The sequence below is a fragment of the Haliotis rubra genome, unplaced genomic scaffold, assembly GCF_003918875.1.
Source record: "Haliotis rubra isolate DU_JTF1 unplaced genomic scaffold, ASM391887v1 Scf1263, whole genome shotgun sequence".
In the NCBI taxonomy this organism is placed as follows: domain Eukaryota; kingdom Metazoa; phylum Mollusca; class Gastropoda; order Lepetellida; family Haliotidae; genus Haliotis; species Haliotis rubra.
The window spans coordinates 42,209-66,739 of record NW_025765185.1 but is presented as its reverse complement, the minus strand read 5'-3'; the positions used below and the strand labels follow the sequence as shown (position 1 = coordinate 66,739).

The window sequence follows — 24,531 nt, the reverse complement described above, 5'->3', positions numbered from 1 at the left end:
ATCCATGTCCAGACCTGCCCATATATCGACCCCTAGTAATATTTGTTTATATGTCCACAGACCTGCCCATATATCCATAGACCTGCCTATCGACCCCAGTAATATTTGTTTATATGTCCACAGACCTGCCCATTTATCCATAGACCTGCCTATCGACCCCAGTAATATTTGTTTATATGTCCACAGACCTGCCCATTTATCCATAGACCTGCCTATCGACCCCAGTAATATTTGTTTATATGACCATAGACCTGCCTATCTATCCATGACCTGCTAATCGACCCCAGTAATGTTGTATATATGTCCACAGACCTGCCCATATATCCATAGACCTATTTGTTCCCAGTAATATTTGTTTATATGTCCACAGACCTGCCCATTTATCCATAGACCTGCCTAGTTATCCCCAGTAATATTTGTTTATATGTCCACAGACCTGCCCATCTGTCCCTTTAATATTTGTTGTATGTCCACAGACCTGTCAATTATCCATGTAATATTTGTTAGATGTCCATAGACCTGCATATTTATCCTTGTGGGATTTATGTATGTGTCCACACCTGCCAAATTATCTCCATAATGTTTGTGTGTCCATAGTCCTGCCAAATTATCCCTTTACTAATGTTTATATGTCCATAGACCAATTATCCATGTAATATTTGTTAAAATGCCCACAGACCTGCCAATTATCCATGTAATATTTGTTTATATGTCCATAGACCTGCCAATTATCCATGTAATATATCTATCCATAGACCTGCATATCCATTAGTGTTGGGATTTGGTTGAAATCTCACAATTGATGATTGCTTCATTACCAACGAACAATCAATCGAAAAAAATTGGTTAGCATCATTTTTCAGATTTTCCTATCCAGGTTGTTATAGCAGATATGTATAACATGATGGAACTTGCTAATTTAAAGTGATGACTTATATATCATGAATATAAACTTCCTGGAGTCTTCAAGAAATATTCAGTCATGGCTTTTCAGTTAGTGAAGTGAGTTTTCTAAGAATTAAACACGTATTCAGGCACTGACAACTTCAACGATATGTTCCATTGTCAAGTATTTCAAAGACTAAATAAAGTAGTTCAAAAATCGTTTATGTTCGATTATGAGAAAATGTGATCTATTGATTGGTAGTTTGGTCACTGCGACCAATCTTCGATTATTTTAATTAATCAGAACACCACTAATATCCATCCTTGTGGGATATGTGTATGTGTCCACACCTGCCAAATTATTTCCATAATGTTTGCGTGTCCATAGACCTGCCAAATTATCCCTTTATTAATGACGTATTTGAATATGTTGACAGACCTTAAATCAACCTCTTGTCAGCTGAAATATAACATGAGCTGAAACACCACACACATGAGAGCATCAGTTTAATACGGTATGAAGCCTGAGATCTTACACGACTAAATAAGATAAAACAAACACATTTTTCATGATTTATTAATATTCATAATTTTTTAGACTTTCACAAGGAAACAATCACTTGGACAATATTAAGTTTTAACATACATACCACTCAAAAGAAAAATAGAGATATCATGGAACATTCACTAATTTGAAGGGTTTGTAAACTTTTTTTTATGAAGTTTATATTAACATATCAGGGCTCCAGATAATTTTTCAACGTAACGAGTACTGAACTCCTTATTTTTCAATACAGATAAAACCTTAAGAGTTCATTTAGAGTACTGAAGGAATTTAATGGAGTATCAGTAATCTTGTGTTTCGCTTCATATATGCACTTGCTCTCTTGTGTAAACACGTCAATGAACAATAAAAGTTAAAACAATACTTTGTCAGATAAATACGAAATGATTGTAAGACCGTACACAATTGCTACTTTCAAAATTATTTCATACCGTTCGTGCATATTTTTATCCATATATACGCTGATATGGCCCTTGGAGCCTAGCTCAACATTGTCCCCCACACAGATATATACAAGGGTTTTATAAGACTCTCTTGTGCCAAGATAACTGAAGACACACCACTTTCAATCATTTTCTATCACAGTGTTGCTCTTTATATCATATCAAACAAATGCATTCAATTTTGCAAATATGTACATATATATTTCTTTATTACATATACTTGATTTATCTGGCTTATTAATTCAATAACTATAATATTACCAGTTTAAGCATATAGTTTTCCCTTCTTTCAGTAATACGGAAATCCCAAAATGGAAGGGAAGTAACTCTTCAACAGTCATATATATAGTTGTCAATACTGAAATAATCCAGAGATCGTTTGTTTTCAGGACGTTTTTCATTTAACATTTCACCCTACTGAACATACTTGCAAGAGATTACTATTTGAAGTTAAACTTATTTGTGCTCATATTCAACATCCTTCCTCAACCAAACTTTACAACTGACTGTTGTATTTCCAGTCAACTAATTACTGAATTTTAACGTATTATTTAAAAATAAATATCACGAACACTACTGAATGATGAATATTTTTTTCAAAAGGCCATATTTGAATTACCAGTATATAAATCATTTATGGATTATTTTGACCTAAATGAATAGTGATAAACTCACCAGGGTAATAATGTCTTACGACCTTGAGAATGCACAAGTGCATGGATACAGGTGTTTATAAAAGTCCATTATCGTTGTAATCATCATCATCATCATCATCCTCATCCTAAATCCTCCTCATCCTCCTACATCCTCTTCCTCATCATCATCATTATTTAAACACAGCTCTAATGTTACTCCAAACTTCAGCCCAGTTAATTCTCTCGTGAGATACCTGGTAGTGAGAATGGTGCCATTTAAAATTTGAATCGTATATAACTTCCGTATCCTCCGGGGAGTCAGGTAGATATTTCTGCCAGTTGTCATAGATACGGCGAATGTCCCGGTCAGCATCGTACCGCACTAGCTGTTTGTCCAGGAAAGGGACAATCATGTTGAATTTGTCCACCTTGAAATTTACATCTGTGATGATGCCTCGGTGTCTGGACGTTTGTAACTTCCACTTTTTGGCATCCTCCGAATCAAAGGGCGGACAACCCATCTTGCTCCTCAAGACAGCCAGTTTTGTCCTTGCCTCTGTGATATCTTTCCTACAAACAGAACAATGAATTGTGTCAGCAAAATGATTATATAATATATGAGCTCAAACAATTTCTAATATTCTCTGTAAGTCACCATCAAGCTTAAAATAAAGTTGAAAACTAAATTTCCAACTTGAACATGTATACAGTGTAATAGCAAGATTAATTGCATAATTCAGTAGAGATCTGTTCATATACTATGTCCACTGATGTGAAGATGTTGATTGGTTTACACCGCACCCAGCAATATTCCAGCTATATGGCGGCAGTCTGTATATAATCAAATAATTGGGTTTGGACCAGACAATCCAGTGATCAACAGCATGAGCATGTACACAACTGGGATATGATGACCTGTGTCAACCAAGTCAGTGAGCCTGACCACCCGATCCCCTTAGTCGGCTCTTACGACAAGCATGGGTTACTGAAGACCAATTCTAACCCAGATCTTCACAGGTTGATGTGAAGATGTGTATTTGCGAGGAAAATAATATACTTTATGTGAACCTTTGATTATGGCATTATCGCTTAAGGCAACTTGTATTTCTTTTGTGTCCATACTTTGCGTATTCAGTTTTTAGGCCTAAATGAAATCCTCAGAAATATAACTTCATTAAACAGAAATTGGCATTTATTCAAAAATGCAAACAGTCTCAATTTTTTCGCATTTGAGTGTCAATGGCTTGTTTATAATTGTAATGGAAAGGTATAAATCAGTTCACGGTACTGGAAAGCAACATTAGATATCATGTGGAAGCCGCGGTGGCTGAGCGGTCCAGGCGTCTGACTTTGTGTGCTGGCGATTAGGTGCCTGAATCTGAGGGTGTGGGTTCGAATCCCGGATGGGACTCAACCCAAAAAGTACTCAAATCCTGGATGGGACTCAACCCCAAAAGTACTAGAATCTGTACTTTACTGAGAAAGTGTAATCCCAAATATAACATATGCTACATTTGACCACTTTCTTAAATGGCATTGTGTATTTCATTAGATATCGCATCTATTTAACAGGGTCGGTGGGGTAGCCTAATGGTTAAAGCGTTGGCTAGTCACGCCGAAGACCCGGGTTTGAATTCCCACATGGGCACAATGTGTTAAGCCCATTTCTGGTGTCCCCCGCCGTGATGTTGCTGGAATATTGCTAAAAGCGGCGTAAAACCAAACTCAGTCGGTCAGTCTATTTAACAAAAATGTTTTTCAAATTAATTTACACTATTTCACATAGAGAATGGATGTTTGTTTGTTATAGCTGTTTAACGCCACACCCAGCAATATTCCAGATATATGGCCGTGATCTGAAAATAACTGAGTCTGGACCAGACAATCCAGTGATCAACAGCATGAACACTGATCTACGTCGTGGGGATACCATAACGTGTGTCAGGGAAGACAGTATGCCTGACTATCCGATCACGTCAGTGAAGACCAATTCTAACCCGGATCTTCACACAGTGCAGAATGGATGAACTACTGAAGACATTATTATACTTCAGATTTAATTACTATGTTTTTTATAAATTCTTATATGAACAGGGTTATTCAAGTAGTATAAACAGAGCAAGGAAGATCAAATTTACGCCTCAGCTTTTTTCATTTATGCATGGAACACAGGTTCCTTCAGTCAAATTTCCTGATTAGGGGTTGCGGTAACCTTGGCTATACCACATGAAGTGGTGTTCAACTGACCTAAACTTAAACCGAACACCTTCTCACACTATACCCTGTGGTCTAATATAATTAGCTGTGAATGTTTTGCCACAGACACTAATTTATGTCAAAACTTAAATTTTGACAACCACAATCAGTTTGAAATTCCTTGTATTGTAATAAACTGTAACCATGCCAACGGATGGATTTAAATCAGTTACCAGTGCCTGGCAGAGCATGCTCATAATTATTAATTATAATAATATTATTATTTTTATTTATAAAAATATTTATTGGATGGAGTTAGTGATGAATATATACTTCCTTCCAAAAGTTTAGACTCACTTGTGTAAATATAGCCACTTACTTCAGGCAACTAAATTTTCTAAACTAAATTTTGCAAAACATTTCAAACTGTTTAAAGGTAACTGTTTACACAAATTCAATAAATGATAAATATCAGTGAAAACTGGCAAATGCTTAAAACAACTTTACACCAAAACGCAGTTGTTCACATGCACGATATTTGCACATGCCTTTCAGCAATTTGATGCATGATCCTCATTCAGTTCATCTGCATAAGGTTTGCAGATGGTTCACCCAAGTTAGTGGAGAAATCAATCTTCGATGTAACTATATATATATATACATAACATATAGGGAGTGTTTTAAGTGAGTCTAAACTTTTGAAAGGAAGTATATTATTGGATTAAAGAGTACCTGATCTCGCCCTGCAGCGTGATCCACTCGGGGGCGTACCCGTTGTTGATGAGGATCTTGTTCAGGTTGTGTGTGTCTATGTCCAGCAGCGGGTTGCGATTCTCATACACCAGGGGCTTCCCCTTCAAGGCTAGGTTGTCAAAGTCACCGTTCTTCATTGAGTCTGTAATCATGTCTTCTACCAGGCGTTCTATGGCGTTGCTGAGTGCAGAATAAAATATAATAAATAAAAACAATTTCCAAGGCAAAACACACTGAACAAGGATAGTTATAGATAATGTGAGTAAGTGAGTTTAGTTTTATGCCGCTTTTAGTAATATTCCATCAATATCATGGCGGGGGACACCAGAAATGTGCTTCATCCATTGCACCCATGTGGGGAATCGAACCTAGGTCTTCGGCGTAACAAGTGAACGCTTTAACCACTAGGCTACCCGACCGTCCCTTGTTATGAATAATAGATTTTTTTTAACAAATTGTGTGCTTAGTCTTCACTAATGGGTATGGGTACCCGGTAGGTTGAGATGGAAACGAGTGTGTTAACCATCTATCACCTCACAGGCAGTATTGGTTGTATACTTCCCATGGAGCTGAGGAGGAAACATGAAGTGCATGTTAATCTATTTACTGGAAAATATCCAAGTACAACTTCAAGCTAAACAATCAGATCATCATCATCATCATCATCATCATCATCATCATCATCATCATCAGGTGGTGGTAGGTTAGTGTAGTGGTTAAAGCATTTGCTTGTCACACCGAAAACCTGGGTTCAATTCCACACATGTGTACAATGTGTGAAGCCCATTTCTGGTGTCCCCCGCAGTGATGTTGCTGGAATATTACTAAAAGCAGCGTAAAATTTACTCACTCACTCACTCATCATCATCATCATCATCATCATCATCATCATCATCATCATCATCATCATCATCATCATCATCATCATCATCATCATCATCATCATCATCATGTCTCTGACTGACCTTATCTTGGCTTTCTTGGCTTCAATCTTGTCCTTCACGACGACAGCAGATTCTTCCTCATTGGCTAGACGCTGAACACGGTAGTCAAGGACGTTGTCAGATGCCTTGGCAACACGATATTGCTGATATATTCTCTGTCTCTGTATTGGGGTTCCTGATCCAATGCCTTCAAAACTCAGATACTGACGATGCTGTGGTGCTGTGTGTTTGATGTCAAAGATAATTTTGTCAATTTCCTCCTCTGCTTCTTCCTTCTCAGAATCTTCACCTTCCTTCCTTTGTTCCTTGAGAAAAACAAATGAGAGAGTTTGTTCAAATCTAAGTTTGCAGTTTCACAGCCACAAGATATTGCAGTGAGTGAGTGAGTGAGTGAGAATTTATTTTCACCGCTTTTAGCAATATTCCATCAAAATCACAACGGTAAAAGATATTGCAGGCTGTTTTACTTCACTCTGTTAAGCTATTATAACTAGTGGATTAGGCTGAACCTTTGTTTCACTTAGATTATGAAAGTGTTAATTCCAAAAATATCAAAGGTGACAAATTAAAGGCAGTGGGTTTTTGGTCGTTTTTGTTTTCACTGACCGCCGTGATGTTGCTGGAATATTGCTTAAAGCGGCACAAAACAAAACTCAGTCAGTCAGTTTTCACTGACCAGGAAAGAAGTCACAATCAGCATAAACAAATTATATCAAATATTATGTGACAACTAATAATGACGAATCATGACAGATATATTGATGAATATTTTTTAGCAGAGAGGCAGTAAGCCTCAGAATATTTAATGTTCATCAACTTGTGTGGATATTAGTGCTGGTATTGGCATACAACCTGAGATACTATACATCATGATACTAAAATTTTAGTCACGATATATGTTGCCAGAGTATTGTGCACTTCAGCTGCAATATGATACAAATCCCGATACAAGGGTGGCGATATGATACATATCACGATACTAAAATCTTTAATTCTAACACCAACTATAAAACACCTTAAGATAAAAACAAAACTATTTAAAAGTATATCGTCAAATTCCGCCAGCATTTTTCAATGTTCATTCGGAAATGAGACAATCAAGTTTATACACAGACCTTGTGAATGTTAATAAAATGCGATCGCTATGTTTGACACAGTTCCTGACGCGAGAATTTCTAAGAATCTTATGAAGGGAATTAAGTATGCATATATCTTAATCATTAAACAAAAGTAAGTCTTTCTTATCAGATATTGCGATTCGGCAATATTCAAAGTAAAACATCTATGTATACAAGGTTTTACACTGTCGTACATGGCCTATTTGAAGTATCGTATCGGGATATACGACAGTGTAAAACCTTGTATGATTCACTGTATCGGCAGCCCATGGATCGATGCGTATCGATGAATTGTCACACCACTAAAGTACTGTCGGAAATAGAAAAAAACTGTTTTTTCACATTCATATCTACAATTTATGTAGTTAACATATGAAAATGTGAAATATCTGTTAAACAATGTTCGGCCTAAGTACAGTCTCAGTGGTAGGGAGATAGGAAACGTATAGAAAGGACTTTACTGAGGAGAGATTAGTGCAGAAATGAGCAATGTGGGGTTTTTTCTAAGTCCAAAGCGACTTATTTGGAACAGACCATGGCTTTATTCAACTTAATGTGCGATGATATTGTATTACAAAGAACACTTTCTACATGCCCATTTTGTATTTAAACTCAGCTTCATTATACACGATAGCTGACATAAAAAATAATAACTTTAACACTGAAACTATAAGGGTGGAGCTGCCAGGGAGTCTCACTATCACTGAAAAACAACAACAAACCACTGGCTTGTTGATGAAAATGACGTAAGGGGAGGTAACTCCTACCAGTATGGCCTTGTAAGCTTCCTTCACTTGTGAAAACTTCTTGGGGTCTGCTGTTGTTGATCCACTATCAGGATGGTACAGCTTGGCAAATTTTATGTACGCTTCTCTCACTTCAGCCAATGTAGCATCTTCTGAAATATTCAGCAGGGAGAAGCAGTCGTTCAGGTTGTTCTCCAGTTTGTACCCAACGCCTAGACTGGAAGATGTCGAAAACTGACAGTGTCGGACATATCTGGCACTGACACAGAAGATGAATGAGTCCAAGTTTCCATGGTTACATTGTCTGTTCAGGGTAGAATTGACCAATGTCCAGTGTTCACCTTGCAAGAGCCTGGCATACAAACACAGAGGGAGAGACACAGACCGGCGCAACATATTGTCCCGTACGTCACATTTCACCTGGAAAATATTACCTCTATTACTGCTATGAATATGAACATATCTGAAAATATTATTTGGACACAGACCAGGTAGCCTTGTGAAGGTGCAAAATCAGATTTCATATGTGACAGTTAGCAACAATCATAGATGCAGTGTTTGGAATTGATATAAAATATTCATAATCTTATGGTATCCCAGTGGGCTAGCACTATAAACATTAATTGTGGTAAAGTCAGAATTCATGTGTAATGGAACTCCTATGCTGTTTTTAGCAATATTCCTGTAGGTGGAAGCCATGGTGTCTGAGTGGGTTAGATGGCTGACTTTGTGTGCTACTTTAATGAGAAAGTATAATCCCAAATATAACATATGTTAAATATTCCTGCAATATTACAGTAGGGTTGAATCAGTGTGAGGAATCGAGCCCAGGCATTTTTCACCATAGGATAATAATAAGAAAACAACTGAGTTTACATGAAAATGAAAATAGATGTTTTGTGCATTGTGAAAATACATACTTCCCTTTATATATTTCTATGCTGAGGTGACCCATGAAGCACAGGCCCCCACTTCGGGTCAGAAAATCGATAAACTGAGCCCTGGTTTACTATCCAGCCCCCCTACTGTATGTTCAGCAGTGGGGGCCCGTGCCATGAAGGTCCAGGTTAAGCTGATCTTCAGTAACCCATGTTTGTCATAAGAGGACACTAACGGGATCGGGTAGTCAGACTCGCTGACTTGGTTGACACATGTCACTATCATACCCCAAATTGCATAGATTGATGCTCATGCTGTTGATAACAGGACTGTCTGGCCCAGTCTCGATTATTTTTGCAGACCGCCGCCATATAGATGGAATATTGCTGACAGCGGCGTAAAACTAAAGTCACTCACACACTATGATGAGGTACATTTGTGTTTCATATATGTACCTGAAGTATTGTGTTGACAACAACCACAACAATGGGAAGACTATTTGGAGGTATTTGCACACCAAGGAGTAGGAGGAGATATATGTTTCAGGACAATTAACCAATAACTCCGCCTTAGCCTCAGAGATCCGTGCGCAAACCTTACGTAAGGGTTGTCCTTTTCTACATAACACTTCTCTCCCCTCTCTTACTGACACTTGTCACACCACGACCGTGAAGCACAGTGAAGTTCTGTTGCTTTTCAGTGACACTGTGAAAACACAACAAACTTTAGTCTGTGTCATCATTCCCGCTAGAGTGACATCATGGGATATTTAAAAGGTCACATAGATATCATTCAGTCATTCATTTTCAACTTCAAGATCTCTACTCTACGACAGACAGCTGGCTTAGTTCATGATATTTCGCCGGAAGACACCGACGATAATGCACAATCGTCACAACGATAAGAAAAAAAGTTACCGTTTTAAAGACACACGTGAAGATTAATCGCGTTATCGTGTAAAGAAAGAATATAACACTAAACTAAAGCAAGATCAACAACTTTCTACCTGTTTCCGGTTACAAAAAGGTCAAGGTCATGGACCCGGAAATGGAATTAGTGAAAATTGGAATGTTCGTCAAACGGAAAATGAATGATAACATATTAAAAAACATTATCACGTGCTCATAACAAATGTGAAATCAAATAGACTGATTAATGATCACTGCAACTGTAAGTGCGTCCCGCCTTTCAACCTTCGGTTACGTACGTGTTCTTTTCCCGCTCATTTCTTTCAGTAGTTTCCACACAACTTATAAAAAAAATCAATACTAGCATTTGTGTTTCTAAATTATACACTTGGAACAGCTTGCAATATATTGATCTCCTCAGAACCACAATCAACCTCGACGTCGAGATAAACGGCGGAGCTGAAGCCTTTGATTTGCCAATTTGGGAAATATTAAACCACGGACATAGTGCTTGTCAATCTTGTGGCTAAAGATCCATGTCAAATGCTACACCACAGTTCCGCCTGATTACAGAGAGTGTATAAAGTTTCCTCCTGACAGCTCACAATGTGGCCGTGGCGGGATATCTAGCTGATTACAGAAGAGGACAGCATGTAATCGTAGCTTGATACTGTAAACTGTTTGTCGATAACTAGCCTGTAAATCAGCAGTCTTGGGTAAATTGAACGCCTATACCAGCCACAAAAACAGAAGTGTATTCTTAATTTTTTTCTAAATTTGGAAATATAGCAACAATGATTGTTTGTTGGTTTGTTGTTGTTAAAGCCGCACCTCACCAATTATCCAGCTATATAGCGGCGGTGGTAACAACAACAGTGAAATGTTTCCATGTAAACTTTAATAGGAGATTGAGACCATACGAAGACGACACAACAACATGTTTAATGTCAATGACGTTGACGTTACAAGTCCACATGTGGGACAGGGTTCAAGGTAGACTAACATCTCTGAAATGAACATATTTTAAAGAAAGAACAGTTCCTACATTATAATCATAAAATGTAATAAAAAGGAGCCCAGAGACTTTCTTCATTTTCAAAAATTGAAACTGTGGAAATCTAGACTTGCCACATATTCTAGACTTGCATGGGCTTTCTTGTATATATTTGTTTCAGGGTCTGTATGACAGACTCTGGGTTCAAGCAACATTATCTTACCTCACACATAAATGTCGCTTTCTGATTGGCTGAGAGCTCTTCTATTATTTTCAATGTACCCCGCTTACAAGCGAGTAACATTTCAATGTACCCCGCTGTCAAATGGCAACTCATTCTGTACTTCGTGGTAGTAATTCTTTATCTCGAATGACATTGAATCACGTATGATGTACGGAAATAACCGATGTTTTGCGAATGCAAATCGATGGAAGGGAGATAACTCTAAATCTGTTTTTCTTGTCGGCAAATCTAGCGATGACCTATTAAAAAGTACCCGTGCTTCAAACAATTCAAAATTAACATTAAGGTGTTCGGTAAGATAAATACGTTGTTCACTGGTCCCTCGGGGCCCATGGGTTGATGTACCCTCGATGTTTGATGTACCCATTATAAGTTGTTCACTGGTCACGAGGGGGTTGATGTACCCTTCGGGCTCAGGGAACATAAACAAACATCGAGGGTACATCAGCCCCCTCGTGACCAGTGAACAACCTGCAGTACAACCAGATATTATTGAGAATTTAAAGATTGTAATTTTTTATATTTTTTTCACTCATTACACACGCATTAAATGTGAATATTAGCAGAACATAACTCCAGATTCAAAGACAGGTGAACAGTTAGTATTTTGTCAAGTTACCATGGGCAGCAATGCAGGCTTCAATGCGGCGGGGCATACTACTGATCAAAGAAGTTAGAAAGTCGTGGTCTATGCTGTCCCAATATCGGACCACCTCTTCTTTCATTTCAGCAATATTTGTTAGATTTTTCTTATTGACACGTTCCATCATAAGTCCCCAAACATTTTGTATTGGATTTAGGTCAGGGCTATAGCTTGGCCAATCTAATAATGTCATATTTTGGGTCCGAAACCAGGCCTGTGAATGCTTTGAACGATGTTGTGGGTCGTTGTCCTGCTGGAAAATCAAAAATTTCCATAGAACACATGAGCAGATGGAATTAAATGTCCCTCGAGAATATCTGTGTACCTCTCACTGTTCATCTTCCCTTCAAATACACAGAGGGGCGTTGCCCCTAACACAGATATGCCACCCCACACGTTAAATTTCGGACTGTACTTTGGGCGCTGATACAAAGGTTTTTCAGTTTCTTTGGTCCAGAATTTCAGTGTAAGTAGTATATAAGTAATCAGTTTCGGACATCAAAGCATTCCTAAGGAGAACAATAGCATTCCAGGGGAGAACAATAGCAATTTTTAAGGAGTACTCCTACATACCAAAGGAGTTTTCAGGAGCACATTCCATAAATTCCAGCGAGAACAATAGCATTTTTCAAGGAGCGCTCCTACATACTCAAGGAGCTTTCAGGAGCACATTCCATAAATTCCAGGAGCTGTCTTTTGAACCTATTCCATGACATCATTATATAATGAGATTACTCATGCTGATTGGAATGTGTATTGAAATGTTATGAATAGGAACCAAGCAAATTTGATATATTGAAATCATTGCTATTAAATTTGAAATGGGTGGAATGTTGCTCATGTCTATAAATTCATAGCTGATTCTAACCGCTTTCAATAAGTGCTTGGTACCATAAGTAATATGTTCATTAAGTAGTACATCTTATTTGTTATCACTTGTGAGCTAGTTTGTCGTACAGACCCTGAAGCAAATATATCCAAGAAAGCCCACGCAAGTCTAGAAAATGTTGCAAGTCTAGATTTCCTCAGCTTCTGAAAATGAAGAAAGTCTCAGGGCTCCCTTTCATTATATTATATATTTTTTTTTTACTATGATTTTTTTTCAGTAAAATATGTTAATTTCAGAGACTAGTTGTTAGTCTAACTTGTAAGCATGCATCACTTCTTACGTTATATTCCATCTGAATTCTAACCTAGAAATGCAGCAGTCTATTTCCTTTTATATGTAATATCAATGTTCAAACCATGTACATATAGCTTCTTTGGAAATAACATATTGTTTAAATCAAATGGTTTGAAAAAAAGTACAAATATATGTCAATATGAATGGAAGGCTTAGCCTGGTGAGTCACGCAGACTGGAATGTCAGTTACTGAAATTGAAAATATTCACCCAAACGCAACCGTCCACGTTAAAGTGGGACGAAAGTTGGTCATCTCGCCTCAAAGTTGTGTTCTGGCGCTACACTCCAGCGGATCGCAATTTTTTCAATCTAAGATATACTACCCATCAAACGCTTGAACTCACTAGTGAAAATTAAGTAAAAAAAAAGGTTAATGGTTCCTGCGGCAAAGATTAATTATTTCCAAAACCCTGCAAGATATCATTACACAGCCAACTTGCATGAATTCGATATGGGTCATGCTTCCACAAAACAAGGTCATTTCCGATTTCCGTAATTCTGTAACAAACATAACTCTCTGATTCATTAAAGGCTTTATCAGATCCCGCCATTTTTAAGGATATTATAGTGCAATATCGTTATTCGCTAAATTATACGTTGATTTAGTCATATTCTTTCGCATCTGTTGCGTTCAGGGTTATTTATAATATGATTAATCCAGAAACCTTTCGGCATTGAATCGATGTCAATGCATTTCGCGTTTTCCACCGGAGAATTTGGTAGTATGCGAAAATCCACGAAGGTTAAGATATATGATGCAAACGCTTCCGTTTGTCATGGTAACAGCCATCTTGAGGAAAGAAGTCCATTGAACCAGTTCGCCAAACAACGATGGTGTCCGAAGTTGAGTAGGCGATATGGAATACGGTTTCACCTTTCGCAGCCGCCAGCGATGTTGATCGCGAATAATTAGTCCGGTATCGCGAACTGGCGATAAAGTACGTTTTGTTCTACGAATAAATGAATTTCGCCAGATCGATGTTCGCGTATATCGAAGCGCCAGTTGTCGACCGAGTGCCGAAGTTTTATGTTGCTCAGTTCATTTCCATTATTTATCTAATTCCTTCGAGTTCATTCATCCTCGCCCATCGCAAAATCCAACGTTCATTCATGGATCGAATTTATCCCCATTGTCCACCCAACCACCATCCCCATCGCACCAACCCAGTTCGAATCATATCTGCGTTCCAGCATCCGCCAATCCATCCCGATTCCGTCCGTCCCGAACTTCGTTCCAGTTTGATCTGATACCGAACCACAAACCCAACCGATCCAGCTTTATCCCAGAACGTCCGTCCTGATCCCATAAACAGCGTACGGTGCCGCGTTCCAGAAAACGATGCCGAAAACAGCTATTCTCCAGCCTTCCGAACCTATCCACTCAGCCTGAATCGCAATGGAAGGCTGGTTAATTTAGTGGTGATGGCGGAAAATGGTAGCAGTATTGAAGTGGTTTAAAGCGGAATTTTATGGCTTTTTATCGGATGGGCGTTCATCCTTTCGTCGAAGCGATGGAACGGAACTTTACGCGTTCAGCAACCGCCATAATTTGAGCGATCCCACGGTTTGAGTTTTATTTGAACATGCTTCAAAACCCCCGTCCAGCCGGCATTCTTGATGGCACCATAAAGCGCTTCGATAGAGTCGAAAGTTCAGTTTCCGTCCGGTCTGCGATGTTCCGCCATCCTTCCCGGCGACCAGCCGCATTGAAACCGACCGAACGCCGCGTGCTGATGGTTTGCTTATTCCTTTAATATCATCATCAGTCATCGGCAGCCATGACAGATTCACTGTCACTTTCACTTCGGGCATATCTATACGAGTCAGAATGTCTTTTCATGATCGTTTTCATGAAACGGGTTATCTTGTTTTGATGACAGATTGATCAGTGCCAGGGTCCATATCACCAGGCTGTCTAGGTTGGGTTGGAATTAGAGGTGCCTGTTTAAAGTATTGAGTGAACTCTATGACATTGTTAAGGCTATTGGCCAATTCATTTCCCCATATCTGTTTCATTTTCTGTCAATCCAATCTTCTGTTCGACCCTGTTGTCTGTACTTTTTCCTTTCATCACGTCGTGGTTGATGTTGTACACACGATTCCAGATGCATTGTAAACCCACATTTTGCCACTCCTCCATGTCAGTGCTTGAAGGCTTCCCACGACATTGTTTTTCCAGCAGAACCTCCTCCTTTCTGTACAGGAAGTTGTTCCTCGCCTTCACTGTTGTCGTCACTATCATATCTGAGACGTTTCCTCTTGGATTTCAAACTGGTGTTTGCTGGACACCATGTTTTGATATGTCGCTGTAGATCATGCATATTGTCTATCAATACGCCTCAGTCGGTACACGCAGTGGCCATGGTGAAAGGTCCTGTGTCGTCCTCTCGAGATGGTGAAAGTGTCATTGTCAAAGCTAAGAGATCTTTCTTTGGATCGTCAGCACGAGATGGATGCTGTTTCAGTGGTGTAGTGGTTAGCGTTGGCCAAAAGGCTAATCCTGAGAGATCTTTCTTTGGATGTGTTGTGTCCCTGGGCATCAGCACAAATGTTCAAAATCCTGAAAAGCTGTCTGAACGTCTAATACTGTAGCAGAGACAATTCGTCTTTTACCTGTTTTGATTCTGAGTTGCAAATTATTATTATTATTTTGTTGCCCACTCTGTTGATCAGATGTATTGAGGTTGGTTTTCAAGAGATGGAGTCTATTCTTTTCACTTGTACTAGGTTTGAGATCCACTGTGAGGTGTCCATAAGGTGTTTCAACAGCCTTTTCATAAAGAGTCATAAATCTACTAATGTCGTCAGGAAATATCCTTCTGGTAAATAACTTCACCTGCTGTCTGTCCACTGGTGAATTGAAAAGTGTTACATAATGTGAATTTAGAGCAATGTCACGAGATTCCTTACCTCTTGGGAAGAGGTTTTGCAATAGCAAGAAGATAATAACATTTTTGTGGTGGGAGGTTTGAGTAAACAGACGGGAAATCCGCTTATCGTTCTTTGCTTCAGACAGAAAATCATCCAACACCATCAGGTTCTGGTTGTGGGCATCAAAGTAGTTTTCATCTTCGATATTGTAAGGTATTCCTTTCACAAAACGTACTTGGGGTAAAGTTTGAAGAATGCTATCATAAAGAGGTTGCCACACGGTATAACACCAGACTATACAGGTTGAATGAATCCATGTCTTAATAGGTTGAAGACAAACACCGACTTTCCACATCCACTGGGTCCGACGATGATGCCATTGGAGGGAATCAGAAATTTGAATCGTTCTTGCTGCTTGTGCTCCTCCTGAGGAGGAGGAGGAAGTTGTTTATCCTGAGGCGGAGAAAGATGTTTATCCTGAGAAGGAGGAGAAGGAAGTTGTTTATCCTGAGGAAGAGGATGATGTAACTCTTGAATTGACCCATGCATATGCATCTGCTTCTGATGTCTTTGTAAATTATCTTTTCACGTAAATCTCTTGTCACAGTCTGGACAGGTGGTAGTGAGCTCCATAGTGATGTAACACAAGTGTGTGATTAGAGGGTCTGAAGCATTCTTTTATACCTTTGAGCCATGTTACGTTTCAAGGCAGCTTTAGTCCGTTTTATAATGATATTGGACACAGGTTGTATTTTCAGTGCAGTCTTCTTTTTGCCCTTCACAGTTGCCCTTCTTTTTTTCTTGTTAGATGTAACCTGTCTATTCAGCGATCCCATTGTTTTTCTCTGACGTGTTTTTGTTGACTTGCTCTTGCCAAACTTTGTGAACATGGGTGTAGGGCCAAATATATCCCCAGAAGCTCTCCTCATGTTGAAAAAGGACGTCTTATCCGTCAGCAGGCAAGAGTGAAATGCCAGTCATTAGATACTTCAGTTTAGTATTATTCTACTTTCTTACTATGCAGGATATTTTTGCAAATGATATTTGCATGTGTACATTTTTCTTATTCCCAACAAAACATCATTTGATCTAAACTACTTTTTATATATATTTTTTTTCACATACATCAATAGCATCATTGACAACTGAAACAAGAAGGTGTACAGTATTTGAAGTAGTGACAAATATATTGAGATACAAAAGTGTCATTCCATATAAAGTTCCTTACATCAAATTGATGAAGAAAGTGATGAAAACTCCAGTTGGTTTTACATTTACATAAGAGATAATACAAACAATAGAAGCCACATACATTTGAATCTACAGATTGTAACCGTTCACCATTGTGCAAGTAAGATTTAACATAAGACTTTAGATAACTATCAAATACAGCATCAACTGGTTCTGCTAAACTATCAAACAGTTCTGCTCTAGTTCGTTTGAAATACATAGCCACCCAGTGGCGACCACTCTTTTGTCTGCTGTCTGTATTCACAATGACACCCACTCCTTTCTTCAACAGTGAAGGTGTGAGTGTGGGTAAAGTATATTTAGCATACACTCCCAAGACATGTCTCTCTAAGACTGAATCACACTGTATGGCACATTGCAATTCTGAGGCTTTCATGTTGATGATTACTTGATATACACATTCCTTGCCTTATCAATTTCTATGATAGAGTTTCTTTCACTCATGATGACACAACTCAAAGTTTTGGTGAGAGCAGATTTGAATTCAATTTCAAGTCTCACATTTCCCGATTTCACCAGATTGAGATATTCAGTTCCTACTTCATCCTTTAAATCTATGTTTGACTGGTTTGTGTAAACTATAAGCATTTTGGTTGTTCACAAATCGTTTCACCTTCCTCAGCTTGATACTATGGTGACTCTTTTTCTTCAATTCATCATGCAGTTTGGAAGGTCCATAATAAGCGCCCGGAGATTGTGAGGGCCATAATAATACTTTTCTAATGTTTGGAGGGTCCATAATAAGCGCCCGGATTGTGATGGCCATAATAATACTTTTCTAATGCTTTTTGCTGTTTCAACTCACTGCTTTTCTTTTGGGAACTCATGTTGTACTGAGGAGAATGTGACTTACTCAACAATATATATAACATAAAACACATTTGGTTTGATTATTTATTTATACCACCACTATCCCCCTATTACAATTCACAAAAGTGTGTTACAGTACATAATGATCATCACCATGTTACAGAGCATGATTAAAACACCTCTGAATTTACACTGATAGGATATGTCCTTCAAAATCTTGAGATAACATGTCTTCCATCATCCCCTCTGGATCATAGTCACACAAACAGTCAATAAGTTCATCACAACACACATGACACTGGACTTGTCCACTATTGCAACTCACGTGACGCAGCATATTATTGTGACGACAAATGCTACAATTTCTTTGAAGAGGAGTAAGTTTCTCTTTTTCATATGGATTTTCCGCTGTTAAATCACCTGCGACATTCATCTCCATGTGTTGTTTCTCTTGCTGTTCAATGTCTTCCATGAGTTGTGTGTAATCCAACCACAAGTCATTTAAGGTGGACTCTGTTGGAAGCCAGTCATTGAAGTTAGGTTCTGTAGGAGGTGTTATAGGTTCTATCAGGAGTGATGGAGATGGCTGCGGTGCAGTAGGTGAAATAGCGCTGAGATCGCTCCTATCAATAAAGAAAACAAATATAAGATATAAATTGAGAAACAAAATTATTTCATTGTAAACAATTAGGTAGAACAAATATAATTAATTATCGTAATGATTACACTTACCCTGGTTTGATTGCTGGACTGGCTACCTCCTTTTTGGTCTTCCGCTTTTGTGGTCTTTTGCTCTTCTTTGCCACTGGTTGTCTCTCGTTCTCCTTCACTTTTCTAGTTTTCTTAGCCTTAGGAAGAGATGAGATGGGAGATTTTTTATTTCCGTTCTCTGAATTCTCGTTGGCAGATGTGGCAGCAATTTTCATGTAATTCAACAGCAAACTCAAGAGAGCGGGCGATACTGATGGCAGTTTCTCTTCTAAGGTCTTCATTCGCTCTGCCATCTCGGTGTACGTGGTTTTGTACAACTCACTTGTTCGCATCATAGTTTCATGCAAATGTACCTGAGTATTCACAATATCCTTCACTTCTTGAAACACACTAGTAAGTAACTGGTCTGTTGAGAAGCCTATACGTCTCATGTCCAACACCTTCTGCGCCATATTGATTGCGAGAAGAAATGCTTTTCCAAAACTCTTCTGGTCTATGATAGCAATGATAACTGATTTGAAATGTCTTATAGTGGAAGGTGCAACATGGGATTTTGTAGTGCTTGTGCTGCCTGATTGGATGTAGAGTAGTACACATGCTGTCTGACTGGTTGGTTAACAAGACACGATAAATGGAATGGCAAACAACACAAATATTTAAAAGATGTAGGTGGCCAACATTCCACCCATTTCAAATTTAATAGCAATGATTTCAATATATCAAATTTGATTGGTTCCTAGTTAAAACATTTCAATACACATTCCTATCTCCGTGAGTCATGATGTTAAATAAAGACGTCACCTAACTCTTTACCGGCTGGTATAGAACCATAGTGTAGGCTATCATTGTATACAATAGGGTTAAGGGTTCAAAGGACAGCTCCTGGATTTTATGGAATGTGCTCCTGAAAACTCCTTTGGTATGTAGGAGTACTCCTTAAAAAATGCGATTGTTCTCCCCTGGAATGCTTTTGTTCTCCTTAGGAATGCTATTGTTCTCCTTAGGAATGCTTTGATGTCCGAAACTGATTACTTATATACTACTAGTGTATTAGGAAACAGCCACACAGAACTTTCATCTGAGAAAATCACATTGTCCCAGTTAAAATTTCTATGCTGTAAACACCAGTTCAACCTTCGCTCCTTTTGTTTAGGTTTCATGATCGGTGATGGAATTCCTCGACTTTTCTGCCAACCCATTGCATGCAGCTCAGTTCTAATTGTCTCCATACAGACAGCCACAGTTCCTCTATCAATCATATCCAGCCTTAAGTTTTCTAAACTCCTTCGTTTGTTTTTAGAAACAAGAATACCAAGCCGCCTCCTGTCACCGACAGTCAATTTTCTGGGCTTACCTGCGCCTCCCTGGTGCTCAATGCCATATATCCATTTGCAATATTTTTCAAAACACGATAAACAGTGGACAAAGGGATGCCTGTTCTACTTGAAATCACTTTAGCTGATCTGATGTCCTTGTTATAATACTCTAAAATCAACTTCCTCTTCTCTAAATCATCCATACTGAGGATCACTGAAAATGTCGTCTGCTAGCAAGTAAACAAAGGGGGATAACTCTTCACAAACTAATGAAAAAGGATTAACGGACTTGTCGCTCTTGAATGAAACCAAGCACTTAATAGCTGGTCAAGGTGGTTTATACTCGAAATCCAATTAAACATATTCCTAAAATTCTCAATAATTTCTGGTCATACTATATAATGCCACAAACGCAATGAGAGTGAGTAGTGAGAACAACAGCTAGTGCATCACCCCAATGTTTGATCATACCATCCTTTCTCTCCTCTATTTTCTTACTTTCCTATATCCCTATACTTTTTTCTTTGTACTTTATTCATACACCCATAAATCCTGTCGTCTCCCATTTATTCCGCAGCTTGAATATATGTGTTGTGTGTATTGTCCAGCTGTATGAATATTGTATCACTTGCTATCACAATAAAAATATATAAAAAGCTAGTGCATCGCCGACGCAAATGGGCATGGGAGGCTTTTGGAATGGCTTTGCAATTCCACTGCCAAGTCACGAACGTCATTTTGCGTATTTGGTACACTGCTAAAAAATTGTTTTGACTTCCAAACGTCAAACAATTAAGCATCCCAAATCAACAGCAGTTTTCAAATTCTTCCAGCAGTTTAACGTACCCATACACATGTCACGCAACGGGCCACATGCATCATATGCGTTCAATTCAATTCACTAATTATTATGTTTACATCTGTATTTGTGTAAATATGTACAGTTTCCTTTTGTGACTAGTATCGGACAGTATAGCCAATCACATGAACATTTTAATAAAGACTGTAATCTCTCCCTAAGGAATATTACAGTTGTCAGATTTATTGATGACAATGCTTAGATTCTCATGCTGCCTTCTATATTTAAAATTATGGATGGTTATAGAATAGTATTATATATATTTTTTAAATCTGTAGTGTATTGTGTGTTTGTGAACTCACACATCGATCGTGAACAACACCAAAATAGGGCTAAAAGCTCAATTGAAAACTGCGAACATTATCGCTAGTCTCTTCTCGGCTTCGGCTTGTCCCAGAATAACACGAGTTGATTCGTATGATTCACGAATGGTTTTCTGGTCTTAGCGCCAGCATAGAAGTGCAGCCATATATATAATTATTATTATGCTAACATTAGAGCCAATATCCAGCTCAGCGTCTTAAAGGCGCTTTGTTTTTCCCTCGATCACTGGATGTCAATCTCAACGGCACGTCGTATTATCAATCTCAACTCCCTGGGGACCATACAACTCTTGCAGACACTAGGCGCACCGAGTTAATGTGGCTTTCCCATCCTTACGAGGTACCCATTCACAGCTGGGTGGACTGAGGTACACAATCATAGTACTTTGTCGAAGTTTACTGAACGTTGCTGTGCCCGCAACTAGGTGCTTGAACGTATTCATGTGGCCACCATCTGGTCGTTTAGCAACGGATTTGTGGGTTCTTTTAAGCACATAGTATGTTTTCTTCTCATTTCTGTAGCCTACGCATGAAAATCCGAGTTAGAATTGGTCTTCAGCAACTCCTGTTTGTTGTAAGAGGCGACTAACGGGATCGGGTGGTCAGGCTCGCTGACTTGGTTGACACATGTCATTGTATCCCAATTGTGTAGAACGATCCTCAGGCTGTTAATCACTGGATTGTCTGGTTCAGACTCGATTATTTACAAACCGCCACCATATAGCTGGAATATTGCTGAGTGCGACGTTAAACATCAAACAAGCAACCTTTCTGTAACTAAATCGTACAGTTGTTGTCTTTTTACTGAAATCTGCATAGCCCACATAAGTTAAACCAAAAGATTAAAAGAAACACTGTTTATAACTTAGCAATGCCTGTATTTCCCACGGATGTTCACACAAAATTACAAATAGAATACGATATCAATGTAATGCCATATTACAAATATGGCAGGGTAGTAGGCATGAAACCAGTTCTACTCTGATACGATACCCTGCTGGGCGCAGAGCGATTGCTTAAACATCGTATTCCAATGACCCCGTGTTCATTGCAGCTTGGAATAGATTACCAGCAACAATGCTGCTCAACAAACGGTATCAACACAAGGTATCAACAAACACGGTATCAACAAACGACTGACTGACTGAGTTTTGGTTTTACGCCGCTTTTAGCAATATTTCAGCAACATCACGGCGGGGGACACCAGAAATGGGCTTCACACATTGTGCCCATGTGGGGATTCGAACCCGGGTCTTCGGCGTGACGAGCCAACGCTTTAACCATTAGGCTACCCCACCGCCCCCGTATCAACAAACGGTATCAACACATTGTATCAACACGGTGTCAACGCACGCCAACACCTCAGTACCACTGAATTGCAGGAACACGAAGGAACAATGTATTTACTTTATTTCTTTATTTCACTAACTCTTACATCAACACTTAACGAATCAATAACTATATAATTATATAGATCATAAACAATGATAAACTATATTTTTCTTGGGAATTTGCTATAATAAAGTACAAAGTAATATTGAAAATAAATACATCATAGGCAATGCAACTCTTGATCATTATGTTAAAATTCTACTGAAAGAGGGCATGTATAACTATTAAATGATAACTGTCAATCATTATTACCTACAATGTATAACAGTTTCCCATATTTCACGAAATATAACAGTTCTTTCCTGTGTTCAGATCTCTCGTTGTCCATTCCAAGCTCTCGTCCACGTTCAGACAAAAGAAACATGGACATCATTTTCCAATAATATATTTTACACGTAAAAAGACTGAGTAGAAGTTGTCATTCAAAATAGACAATTGTTCATGAATATCCGCCATATTTCAATATACTGACTATCGCTTCAGCTTAGATGGGCTAACAGAAGCAAGCAGGCACACACATACACACACACACACACACACACACACACACACACAGAAGCCATGATATCCCCCCAGTCCCCCTCCCCCAAACCCGACCCTCAACCCCGAACCCGACCCTAACACCCCACCCTAACCCGCACAGGTCACCCCAATGTCTATTTCTCGACTGGTTTCTTCCGCTTCGCCGCCCGCTCTTCTTCCAGCCTCTTCACCTTCTCCTCCCAGACCTGGACTTGATGTTCCGCTTTCATCTTCTTGATGAACTGGCGACGTTTCTTCTCGTCCTTGACAATTTTGTGCTTTATTTCTCTGTCCAGCTGTTTCCTCTGTACTTGCTCCACCAATCTGAGAAGACAAACTGAGTAGTGTGTTGAGAGCCATTAGTGTTATACAGTGCATATATTTCTCTTTTATTAAATGCTGTCAATTCTTCATCAGCCGGTGAATATATTACATCCTTAATCTAGGTCATGAATATTAGTGGCACATAATGTCAAAGACATGTACAGTTTTGGGGAAAGAGTGACATCTGTTTTATGACATTGTAGGAGACTGTACCTGTCAAATCTGCGAAGATCAGCCTTCTGTCTCCTCCTCTCAGCTGTGTAGAAACATCGCACTGGGATTTGCTCCAGACGTCGGGGTGGTTTGCCACGGGGAACAACTCCCTCCTCACCGGGGATAGAGAAGGCAACTCCTCCGCTGGACTGACGGTCGGGGACCAAGCCCTCATCTCGTAACTGATGAAGAATCTCCGCCCCAGACAGGCGGGGTGTGGGCCGTGTCACCTGACACTTGGCGTAGTACATCTCGTGAGGGCAGTTGATCTTGCCCGTCAGAGCCTCTTCGGTAGACGTCTGTCTGAAAGGCGTGACCTTGGTCTGTTTACATCCCATCGTAGCACAGATACGTCTTCCACACTGCAAGACTCTGCAATAATGACCAAGACAATGACGTGACGTCATAAATACATGACGTCACAGACAACAACGAATGCTGGTTTCATCATCTTAAAAGCTGGTTACCGGCTCTCTTTGCGCGCGCCAACTTGCGTATATATTGCGATATGCGAGACGGGGCCCAGCTTATCATCATCTCCGCGCGTCGTCAACTGGTGACAAGAAGAGACGGAGACCAATTTGCCTTCGCAAGAAGATATGGGAGATCGTATTCCGCCAAACTTCTGTTTGTTGATTTGAAGGGAATCGAGAAGCAGAAGTGAACTTTCATGTTTTCACTAAACTTTCATAAAGCGAATATAGTTACCATCAATGTCCTGAACAAAAAAACAACAAACTCATTCGCATGTCGAATGAAGGACAGATATATGGGTGTACCTCTAAAAACAATGTTTCAAACTC

General features: G+C 39.1%; 2 protein-coding genes and 1 long non-coding RNA gene across 7 annotated transcripts; all 3 read right to left on the bottom strand.

Moving 5' to 3' along the window:
- Window positions 1-1,199: 1,199 nt before the first annotated feature.
- LOC124266542 lies at window positions 1,200-22,447 on the bottom strand. Its single transcript, XR_006895794.1, has 4 exons — window positions 22,412-22,447; window positions 11,260-11,264; window positions 1,276-2,590; window positions 1,200-1,236 (listed from the first exon to the last, which is right to left on the bottom strand). It is a non-coding gene; the product is annotated as an uncharacterized LOC124266542 (long non-coding RNA).
- Window positions 1,447-10,191, bottom strand: LOC124266541 (dnaJ homolog subfamily C member 28-like). Of its 5 annotated transcripts, XM_046701341.1 has the most exons (6): window positions 9,620-10,069; window positions 8,307-8,705; window positions 6,443-6,726; window positions 5,457-5,657; window positions 2,682-3,098; window positions 1,447-2,650 (listed from the first exon to the last, which is right to left on the bottom strand). In XM_046701341.1, the coding sequence occupies exons 2-5, from the start codon at window positions 8,679-8,681 to the stop codon at window positions 2,720-2,722; spliced, it is 1,239 nt and encodes a 412-aa protein (XP_046557297.1). In that variant the 5' UTR covers window positions 8,682-8,705; window positions 9,620-10,069; the 3' UTR covers window positions 1,447-2,650; window positions 2,682-2,719. The 5 variants fall into 5 exon arrangements, with proteins under 5 accessions (XP_046557297.1, XP_046557295.1, XP_046557293.1 ...); XM_046701339.1 differs by lacking the exon at window positions 9,620-10,069 and adding an exon at window positions 10,171-10,191 and having other exon boundaries at window positions 1,447-3,098; XM_046701337.1 differs by lacking the exon at window positions 9,620-10,069 and adding an exon at window positions 10,082-10,189 and having other exon boundaries at window positions 1,447-3,098.
- An 867-nt stretch (window positions 22,448-23,314) lies between the features above and the next one.
- LOC124266546 lies at window positions 23,315-24,205 on the bottom strand. Its single transcript, XM_046701345.1, has 2 exons — window positions 23,729-24,205; window positions 23,315-23,515 (listed from the first exon to the last, which is right to left on the bottom strand). The coding sequence occupies exons 1-2, from the start codon at window positions 24,133-24,135 to the stop codon at window positions 23,326-23,328; spliced, it is 597 nt and encodes a 198-aa protein (XP_046557301.1). The 5' UTR covers window positions 24,136-24,205; the 3' UTR covers window positions 23,315-23,325.
- Window positions 24,206-24,531: the final 326 nt, after the last annotated feature.

Coding starts and splice junctions, on each gene's coding strand:
- LOC124266541 (XM_046701339.1), bottom strand. CDS start 8,681: ATGTTGCGCCGGTCTGTGTCTCTCCCTCTGTGTTTGTATGCCAGGCTC. Junction 6,727..8,306: donor AAGCTTACAAGGCCATACTG/GTAGGAGTTACC, acceptor GTTTTTCTCAAG/GAACAAAGGAAGGAAGGTGA. Junction 5,658..6,442: donor GCCAAGAAAGCCAAGATAAG/GTCAGTCAGAGA, acceptor TTCTGCACTCAG/CAACGCCATAGAACGCCTGG.
- LOC124266546 (XM_046701345.1), bottom strand. CDS start 24,135: ATGACGTCACGTCATTGTCTTGGTCATTATTGCAGAGTCTTGCAGTGT. Junction 23,516..23,728: donor GATCTTCGCAGATTTGACAG/GTACAGTCTCCT, acceptor TTGTCTTCTCAG/ATTGGTGGAGCAAGTACAGA.